The sequence below is a fragment of the Bison bison genome, unplaced genomic scaffold (genome assembly GCF_000754665.1).
Source record: "Bison bison bison isolate TAMUID 2011002044 unplaced genomic scaffold, Bison_UMD1.0 scf7180017864260, whole genome shotgun sequence".
Taxonomy (NCBI): Eukaryota; Metazoa; Chordata; class Mammalia; order Artiodactyla; family Bovidae; genus Bison; species Bison bison.
Window position 1 is genome coordinate 11,378,706 of NW_011494832.1, and position 9,830 is coordinate 11,388,535.

At 49.4% G+C, this 9,830-nt stretch overlaps 2 protein-coding genes across 6 annotated transcripts in view; one reads left to right on the forward strand and one right to left on the reverse strand.

Annotated features, from left to right (window-relative positions):
- The window catches only part of ZFP57 (ZFP57 zinc finger protein), a 10,214-nt gene extending 390 nt beyond the window's left edge, over positions 1-9,824 (forward strand). For 2 of the 5 annotated variants that reach the window (XM_010848185.1, XM_010848186.1), the window contains exons 2-5: positions 2,015-2,516; positions 2,973-3,099; positions 3,536-3,640; positions 4,477-8,967. In XM_010848185.1, coding sequence (XP_010846487.1) covers positions 2,331-2,516; positions 2,973-3,099; positions 3,536-3,640; positions 4,477-5,768 — 1,710 coding nt within the window. In that variant the 5' untranslated portion in view covers positions 2,015-2,330 and the 3' untranslated portion in view covers positions 5,769-8,967. Of the gene's footprint in view, positions 1-2,014; positions 2,517-2,972; positions 3,100-3,535; positions 3,641-4,476; positions 8,968-9,135 lie in introns of those variants that run through there. The other 3 variants (XR_825958.1, XM_010848187.1, XM_010848188.1) reach the window with 3 other exon arrangements.
- MOG (myelin oligodendrocyte glycoprotein) overlaps positions 7,437-9,830 on the reverse strand; it is an 11,341-nt gene continuing 8,947 nt past the window's right edge. Inside the window, exons 4-6 of the mRNA XM_010848206.1 lie at positions 9,618-9,638; positions 9,267-9,287; positions 7,437-7,615 (exon numbers count right to left, since the gene is read on the reverse strand). Coding sequence (XP_010846508.1) covers positions 7,437-7,615; positions 9,267-9,287; positions 9,618-9,638 — 221 coding nt within the window. The remainder of the gene's footprint in view (positions 7,616-9,266; positions 9,288-9,617; positions 9,639-9,830) is intronic.

Genomic DNA, 9,830 nt, shown 5'->3' on the forward strand with positions numbered 1-9,830 from the left:
TCGCGCCCCTAGTCCTGGAGGAGTTTCCAAGCCCTGAGGGCCCCTGGGGAAACCTGGACTGGTCAGGGTGTGGTCCGGTGCGGCGACCACTCACTCCCTGGGGATTCGGCCAAGAGCACGGGCTGCTAGCACGTGTTGAAAAAGTCAGGGTCCCAGCAACGAGGTTTCGGGGCAGACGGGAATCGGGCAGTGCAGTTCCCGTCAGCGGGACCGGTTCAGTGGGTACTGGGTAGCGGGCCACGCAATCGTGAGCGAAACTCTCCGTCCCTGCCCGCGGGAGCCTCCGAGGCTGGGGTCCGAGGCCGGGCGCGAAGTGGCCGGAGGTGAGCGCCATGGGCCCGCGATCTGACCGGGCAGAGCTAGGACCGAGCAGAGACCCAAAGGCCGGATGAGAAGGGCGAAGGCCCGAGGGTCGTTCTGCTTGGCCGGAGGGCAGAAAACTCCAGTGGCTGAAGCAGCGGCGAGCGGGGCGGCAAGGGCGGACCTCCGAAGCCTGGAGCGGGTGTTGGGGATTTCAGTGGTTCTCAGAATAGCTACAGGAAACACTGGACGGGTTTGGGGTTAGAGATCGGGTGGACTCAGAGCACTGGAAAATGGCGACACATTCCCTCGAGGGGTTTACGTTCTTGGAAGGGCGGGGACGGGCCCTGAACTGATAAACAGGTCTGCGCCTAGAGTCGTGTTACCCCAGCCGCCTTGCACTAGCCGGCCAACCGGTTTGAGCTCTGGGGCGAGTGGATGTAGAAAGTACTATCGAGGTCAACGTGCCAGGGGCAGGCGGCAGCGGCCAGAAATTCAGACTCCATAGTTATGCTTTCTCCCCAAACCAGACAACCAGCCTAGAATCTGGACCGAGCGCCCCTGGCCACCACCCCCAGCAAATGCTTTTGAGAAAGACTTACAACGGTGGGTCTTTCCTGAGGGAAAACAAGAGAGCCAGAACTTTGAGGATAAGATTATAGAGACTTTTGAAGTGTTATTTTTACTGTGTTCCACGGGCTAGTAGGAGAATAATCCAGACCTGCACCATCTCACCGCTTGATTATGGATGGGCTTGAAGCGAAGGGAGGGAGGGACCAACTTCACCTCCTAGGAAATGCACCTTTCCTGTCAGCTTTCTTTTTAGCAATCCTATTAACTTCATTGTTGAACGCCCCTTTCCTTTCTGGCATTTTCAATTCTACCACCTTTCAAAACAGTGAAAGGAAGAACGTCAACAGGTTTTTAAGTCTTCATTCTTTTCATTCCATTCATTCCATCTGGAGGGAGGCCTAGCGGGGTGAGTGGCAGTCCGCAGGAGGAGGTGGGAGTTCCTCCATGTTTGGGCAGAGCAGGAACTTCCCCGGTTGGACCGCAGCTCCAGCGCTGGCTCCCTGGGAGCCAGCCCTTTGTAAGTGTTGGTTGTTGGGCTGTTACCCACTTTTTTATTTTAACGGTCGTTAAACTAACTCTGCTGTGGGGCATGCAGGATCCCCATAAGGGATCAAGCCTGGACTTTTAACCACTGGGCCAACAGGGAAAGTCCCTTCTTTATTATTCTTTACAAGGATCTGTATGTATTAAAAATTCACAGAATCATCCTAGATGGGATCTTAGAGAATCTCCTTTAATCTTATTTTCCAGTAAAACCACATCAGAATGCAGACACTTGCACAAGGCTGTTTGTGACAGAACCAGGGCTGGTTACCTCAGGCATATGCTTTCTTTCCAGAATACCATACTGCCACCCTAGAGGGGGCTTTGGGACAGCGGGAATCTTGTCCTCGGTGATAGAGCCCAGGCTTTGAACACTAACTCTGCTGTGGACTGGGAGCATCCCTGAGCAATTACCTAGCATCTCTGTACTTTAGATTACTTAAAATGAGGTTATTAATCATTACCTCATGAGGCAATACTGAGAGGTTTTAGGTACAAATAAGAGGTTCAATAACTCTTGGTGTTTCCTGACCAAATTAGGAAGCTGTTGTTCCTCACCCCCCTCTTACTGATAAGTTTTGTTTCTCTCTGACCTCAGGTTCCTGGAGGTGGGCAGCAGCTAGAAGCAGGGTGAAGCAGAAGGCAGACGACACCTGCAGGGCTGCAACCTGGCATTGCTGAATAGTGACTGCTGAGGCAAGGGGGACCAGGTCCCTGAACTCTGTGGCTGAGGCTTGAAGGGAATCAAAGGTGTTCTCAGTTGTGAAAGAGGAGAGTTTGGACAGCAGAACAAAAAAGGAAGATAGCCCCCTGGAGCAGATATCTTTGACACAGGAGGCCAATTCAAACCCTTTGCAAAGGCCTTTGCCAGGTCTGTCCATCTCCTCAGTTGCTGGAAGGTAGATAGCCCCAGGATGGAGCCTAGTCACCCTTGGGGGCCAGACCAGGCATGGATAAAGCTTAAAAGAGACAGCATGGAAGAGAAGGTGTCTGACCAGCCAAAGCCAGTGGAACCTGTACAGAAGCTGCTCCCTCAGGTGGACGAGGAGGGTCTGCCGAAAGCCTGGAAGGGAGAGTGCTGGTGGAAGGAGTGGGTGAAGGTGAGGAGACCAAGCGAGAGGAAGGGAGGGAGAGGCCGGGTCCTGGACTCCAGGAGCTCCTTCATCCATTATCCTGTCTGCAGACCAAATGGAATCTCAGAAGGTTCCAAGCTGTAAAGCATCCAGGAGAAGGGGCTCCGAGTCCTTTTTTCAGCTTCCATACCAACCTGGAATCCTTCAAGGACTACTTGCTGAAATTCATCAGAGTGGCAGCCTTTCATCCTCCCTACTTTCATTCGTACATACCCCTGCCTTCTCCCCCTGCATTGTTCTCCCTTCCTCTCCACCCTTCCTTTCCTGTCTGTACATTAAAGTTGCTGACTTTGTACTTGTCTTTTCCTATTCCTATTTCTTCTCTCCTTCCGTGGTTTTCCTTTTCTCTTAGTGTTCTAAACCTTTAGACTGGATGTCTGTCTGTCTGTATACAAACTCCCCGAATCTTTCCTGTTCTTCCAGAAGCCAGTCACCTTTGAGGATGTGGCAGTAAACTTCACCCAGGAAGAGTGGAAATGTCTAGATGTCAGTCAGAGGGTCCTCTACCAGGATGTTATATCAGAGACTGTCAGAAACCTGATGTCTGTGGGTAAGAGGCTGGGGTTCCTCACAAGCTTTCTGTCCCAGGCCTTTGGAACATCTGCTTTCCCTGGATAGGTAGATCAGCTCACAATTATCTTCACTGATCCTTGGTTTTGGTTCTTTATGTTCCAGGTGGGAAAGATCTGGGTTACTAGGCTCAGGGTGAAAGAAGGAATGAAAGCTTGCATGAAGGCAAAGATAACACTTGTAACATGATAACAGTGTTTTCAAAGAATGCAAATCTGCCTATTCAGCCAGCCAGTATATCCTGAGTCATATGTACCCGGCACTTTGTTGGAATCTGGCCTTTTGTGTGTCTCCTTCCAGCACTTAAGTGTCCCAGATTATGGCTCTTAAACCACAGATATGCAAGAAGGGAGCCCCTGACGTGTGAAGGGGCAGAGCCTGGGACCTCAGCTTTTCCTCTCCTTCCCATTCCCCAGATGGAATCTTTCTGTCTAATCTAGATCTGATCGCCAAGCTTGAGCAAGAAGAGAAACAGTGGGAAGCAGATCTCTGTTCCCCGAATGGAGAAGGCTTTCATTCAGGTGAGAATTGCAAAGGAGAGAGGAGGGTGAAAAGGGCCCAGGATGCCTCAGGAGGATGGAAATGCCTAAGAGGAACAGGGGTCTGTATACCTGGTCCTAGCTTGCATCCTTCCTGCCTGGACATCATCTGCTCAAGTCCCCTGGCTTTAAGAAGATGAGTATCTGAGCCACTCAGGACAAGTGAATATCTTCAGTTTCCAGGGACTGAGAGATTCCATGTCAGTTGCTTATGGCAGCGATAGCCTCTTGATTAAAAAGTCCTTCCCAAGAGAAAAAGAAAGGGATGGGAGATAAGCCTGATGCTGAGTTGGACTAAGGATGACTTGTTCCTGAGAGTAGAATAAGGACTTGAGAGAAATTTAAGTCTGAGTTGACCCCAGTCCTGGTTTGCCGAGACAGTTCTGGTTTATGCTTCTCACCTTAGCTTGATTCTTAATAGCACGTTCTGGTCATCCAAGTGTCCCAATCCTTATGATATATTATGAGGTCACCTGTGGGTATCTGGGGTGTCTGGGAGTATGATCAATATTGCAAATGAGAGGAATTAACACATGCATTGTAAATAAACTATACTTTGGTAATTGAAAAAAGAAAATGAAAAGAAATGGATTTGAAGAAATGTGGTTAAAATTTTGATCTCAGATATTGTTGGAAGATTCCAGTTAAATTTTTATTTGCTTTCAATTTGACAACCCAAAAGTTTATTCTTATCTCTGGTCTCTGAGGTGTAAGAGTGAGGGTGAATGTCGGGTGGGAGAGGAAGCAGTGTGGACTGAACAGACAGCTGTGTCAGGGCTGTCATGATGAATCCCATCATTCTTCCTCATTTCCTCCAGGAGGCAAGAAGGAGGAAAGCCAAGAACAGAGTCAGAGTTTGGGAGATGAGGGGACTGTTGATGACAAGAAGGCCTCCCTTGCTCACAGAGGCTTGGGCCCAACCTCTCCTCCAGCTGGGTCCCCGGAAAAGACGCCAACATTGCCAGAATCCTGGGCTCGGCCAGCCTTTACCTGTCACACCTGTGGCAAGTGCTTCAGCAAGCGCTCCAGCCTCTACAACCATCAGCTTGTTCACAACAGCGCCCAGTGTGGGAAGTCCTTCCAGAACCCCAAGGACCTCAGCTCCGGCCGGCGCAAGCAACCCAGGGAAAGGCCCTTCCGCTGCTCGCTCTGTGGCAAGACCTACTGCGATGCTTCTGGACTGAGCCGTCACCGCCGTGTCCATCTGGGCTACCGGCCCCATGCGTGCCCCTTCTGTGGGAAGTGCTTCAGGGACCAGTCTGAGCTCAAACGCCACCAGAAGACGCACCAAGGCCAGAAGCTGGGGGCTGGAAACCAGAAGCATATTGTGAGGACTCCGGATACCAGAGCTGGATTACAGGGCCTGGCAACAGGGAACCATGCAGCAGTGGCTGCGACCCAAGGACCCACACTTAAAACCAAGGGTCCCAAGACTCAGCCCCAGCCGTCAATAGACAGGAACCAGGTACCTGCCACCAAGAACATGGTAATCACTGTGAGAGCTCAGGCCCCAGAGCCTGTGACCAGGACCCCAGCCCCAGAGCCTGTGACCAGGACCCCAGCCCCAGAGCCTGTGACCAGGACCCTGGCAGCCAACATGCGAGCTACTCGCCTGAACACCAAGTCCAACTCTCACCCAGAGAAGCCTTCAAGACTCAAGGTCTTCTCTTGCCCTCATTGTCCCTTAACTTTTAGCAGGAAAACCCGTCTCTCCAGTCATCAGAAGGTCCACTTCACAGAGCAGTCCAACCGCTGCTTCCACTGTGGCAAGTCCTTCACTTTATTCTCCGGGCTGATCCGGCACCAGCAGACTCACTGGAAGCAGAGGGTCTACTGTTGCCCTATATGCGACGTCTGCTTTGGGGAGAAAGAGGACCTTTTGGGTCACTGGGGGGGCTACAGAAGCAAGGGGCTATTCCTGGGCAGTCCCCACAAGTGCTGGGCCATCCTGGGTCAGTGGCTTGGCTTCTTTCCCAATGCCTCTGCTGTGGCAGGGAAGGAAATGGATCTTTCTCCTGGATCCAGACCCTCAGGAAAGGGGAGGAAGGGAGAGGAAAAGGCACGCAGAAGAAAGAAAGCAAAGGCAATGAAGGTCTTAGAAGGGAAATGAATGGCCTGTCCGCCTGAGGTCTTTCTCTGTTTGGTTTTCCAGAGGAATGACCTACAGGGTAAGGAGACTGGGATAAAGGAAGAGAGGTGAAGGGATAGAGGAGGACATACAGAAAGGAAAGGGGACAAGAAGTGGCACTTGGAAACTTGTATTGTTATTAATTAGCACCTAGCTTGTTTCTTTGCGTCTGATAGACCATCAAGTAGTAATTGTTCAAAAAAGACAGTGGATCTCCATTAGGTATGAAGATGAGAGGGAAAGGATGAGAGAAGGGAAAGTCTGAGGGGCCCATCTGGATGGGGTGTGGAAGTAGAAGGGAGGTGTTTAAAAGCAGGCATGTTGCTCCGTTCTCATCCGTTCTCATCCCTTGCTCCCCTGGCTCCTCGTTGAGCCGCTCAGGCAAGATGGAGCTCTGGCCAGCACTCCATGGGTTTCTCCCCAGGTCCTCGCTCTGCAGGTCACTTGGCTCTCTCTTGGATATTGTGGACTTTTCCTGCACCTTCTCTTCAACCCTTCACACCCCTCAGCTCTGCCTACCAGGGCTGAGATTTTGGAAGAAATGACCACCATTTGCAAAGCTGATGTGTTGTAATTTGCAACGAGGAGGTTCCTGGTCTTCATTTCATGGCAGAGACCCACTTGTCTGTGTTACTCTGCAGCACAGGTGTCCTCTGACAGAAAGAACACCTGCCTGGCTGTAGCCGGAGAGGACTTCAGGTGGAAGACAGACCAAGGAGCAGAATGATGTGGGCAGCAAAAAGGGGGAGAGGAGGGAAGGAGCTGGGGAAAGGGACAGACAAGGTAAAGACAGAAGAGAAGTGGATCCTGTTTGAATTCAGAGCATTCCTGGAAATGCAGATTGCAATGTCCCCGCAGCGAGGAGGGAGGCCAGTGAATGTGCAACTCAATGGATGTGACATCCCCAATGACTGATCCTTGGACCAGCCAGGCTCTTCTCCATCCCAGCCAAGATGCTGTATCCTTCAGAAGGGGTTTCCTAGAAGGAGGAGAAAATAACTTGAAAAAGCCGTCAACAGTTCCTGTCATGAAACTGTTAAACCAGAGAGAAGAAAGACCCTGAGGAGCCACCCAGCATCAGAGGTGAGGCCCAGGGCAGCTGCTGTAGGAAATGGATGAACGAAAGGGAAAGGAGGCAGTTGGAGTGGGATTCCTGATAGTGGGGCTCCTAGCTGGGACAGATCAGGCAGCAGATTAGAGCGCCTTCAGCGCCCATCCCCCAGGAGGAGACATCTCTCCACCCAGGCTTGCCAGCCCCTTCCTTTCCTCTTGGATTTTGATCCCTCAGTAGCCCCCTCTTCCCCTTGCTGCTGCTGCTCTCTGTCTTTTGCTTTCAGCTTTTAAGAAAGTGAAGAAAACTTACTTAGCTCTTCAAGAAATTGCCCTGAAAACAAAGAGAAATAGGTGATGAGCGGAAGATGACTGGCTCCTCCCACATCCTCCCTGTGGACTTTGTAGTCACGCCCCTCCCCCCTTCCACTAAGAGACCCCTCAAGTCTCAATAAGTGGTTCGCTTCTTGGATTATTTCTATTTTCTGAGGAGAAATTTCTTCTTTCTGAGGAGTCTGGGGTTGGCTATGGGGACAGAGCAGGAAGGACATTCCGGCTCTGAATCTTGAACCCTGCTCCCATCCACCCTCTTTAAGTTTCCTATTCAGGGCTGGCTTGATCCCTCCAGCTCAGTGGTCCTGTCTGCTGCCCCAACACTGCACCTGCTAGTCTGCGGTGTAGCCAGTTATAGCAGATGATCAAGGCCACCAGGGGTCCGAGAACCGGCACGATGACAAATAGGGTTATCTTCCAGCAGGGCACCATCAGGAAGTGGGGATCTGAATTATTTGCCACAAAACAAACAGGATGAACATGTGTTCCCCTCTTGTGTCCCACCCACCCACTCCATGTATTATTGCGTTTCTTTGGGATTGGGGGTTCTTAACCTGCGTGCCAAAACAGTTTGGATAGAATCCAGGGAGTTCATGAATTTGCATGAGAAAAGCACTACATTTTTATTTTCACTAACTTCGAACTGAATTTAGCTTTTTCTTCCTGAAAAAGGACCATAACAAATCAGTTATCAGTGGTACTTCTGACTTTATCACCAATGGAAACAGCATTCCCATCAGAGTTGTTTCTGAAGTCTCAAAATACTGTTTATCAATATTTTGAAATACCAGATTGTTAGACTTGCCACTACATTTTATTATTTAATCTATAGTTTTGTTATTTAAAGAAATATTGGTTGCTTTAATCACAAATTTGTTTACATTTTGATAACTTTCAAAATAATGATTTTCTTTGTAATCATGTGTTGTATTTTATGTGTACATTTCAAAACATTCTGGGAAGGGAGAGGTTCATGAAGCTTCACCAGACTGTTGAAGAGTACAGAGTTAAGACCTTTGTTACTTGAATCCTGTAAAACAAAGATCTTGGTCCTCCCCTTTGAGTTGGAGACTGTGTGTGTTTTTTTCTGCACACTGATTAAATGCCAGGGTGGAGCCAGGGACACCTCCAAGCCTTCAGAAGCAAACGCTGTTCGGGAAGGCTGCTCAGGGCAGGGACCATATTAAAATTTCTGCAACATCCACTCAACAAGGATTAGGGTGCCCTCCTGTTGTAGGCACTGTCCTTAAGCACTAGATGATCTGCAGTGAACAAAAAGGACAGAAACCGTATCCTTGGGCCAACCTTTTTTTTTTTTTTTGCTGTGTGGCATGCAGGATCTTAGCTCCCCCACCAGGGATCAAACCCGTACCCGATACAGTGGAAGTGCAGAGTCTTCCACGGTGGACTGCCAGGGAAGTTCAGGCCAACATTCTAGGGGGGGTGTCTTCACTTCCCCCACTAAGTCTTCCCCGAGGAGTCAGTTACTTATTCTGTACTCATGAAAACTCATTTTTCCTCATGATTGGTCAATGATGTATATGTACTTTCATTCACCAGTTAATTTATGTGTATGTATCACTTCCCCAACTAGACATCAAATTGATGTGCAGAGGCACTGTTTACCTCTCCTTTGTAATTCCTGAAAAAAATAAAATCATGTACATAAAGTATTTGTAATTCCTAGAATGAGTTAACATTGGGAAGCTGTGTTACAGTACCACACATAAAAGTGTGTGCTTGTGTGCTCAGTCATGTCCAACTCTTTCCGACCCGTGGACTGTAGCCCGCCAGGTCTACAGTGGGGTTTTCCAAGCAAGAATACTGAAATGAGTTGTTATTTCCTCCTCTAGTGATCTTTCCAACCTAAGGATCGAACCCACATCTCCTGCATTGCAGGCAGATTCTTTATCACTGAGCCACCTGGAAGCTCTAATTAATAATGCTATTATCTAACCAACCCTAGATGCAGACGATGACATTCAAAGAAAGAACAAGAGAGGGAGAAGACCAACCGGGAGCCGGGAGTCCTTATGTCCCCAGGTGACAGGAGTCGAGTGAAACACCAAGCTGACCTGGGGGGCTGCCAGAACTTACCAAAAGTCCGGTGGAGATTCTCTGAAAGAAGAAAAAATGCAAATGAACTTAGTAGTGCACTGGCAATGATCCTTTCTCCTCTGAGCCTTTGTTATTTAATCACTTGCAATTGTTTGTAGTTGTAAGTGGTGCACAATGATGGAGGAAGGGGAGCTGTAGGATTTTACTTCTGCTCTCCCGGAAGGCAGGGAAGAGAAATGAAACTTTGTACGACTGGTTTTAGGAGTTTTAAATAGAGAAGTTCTTGCTCCAAGGGAGCACAAGGTGTTGGGACAGAGGCAGAGATGGTCAGAGAAAATGACCATTTCAGTTATGAGGAAGGTCTGGGGAGGGAAGGTGCCTGGAACTCACCTATCTCTGCCCAGAGTTTTCCTAAAATAGAAAAAGGCGACATTGTTAATTCTACCTCAGGCAGTAGATGGAGCCCCTCCCCACCCACTGCCCTGGGCCTTTGTGCAGGCTCTTTTCTCAGAAGCCTGGGAGCATCCTTAGAGTGAGAACCAGATTTGAATCCCGGGCTTCAGGCTCATTCTTTGGCTACTGCCTGGTTTAAAGAAAGTGGAG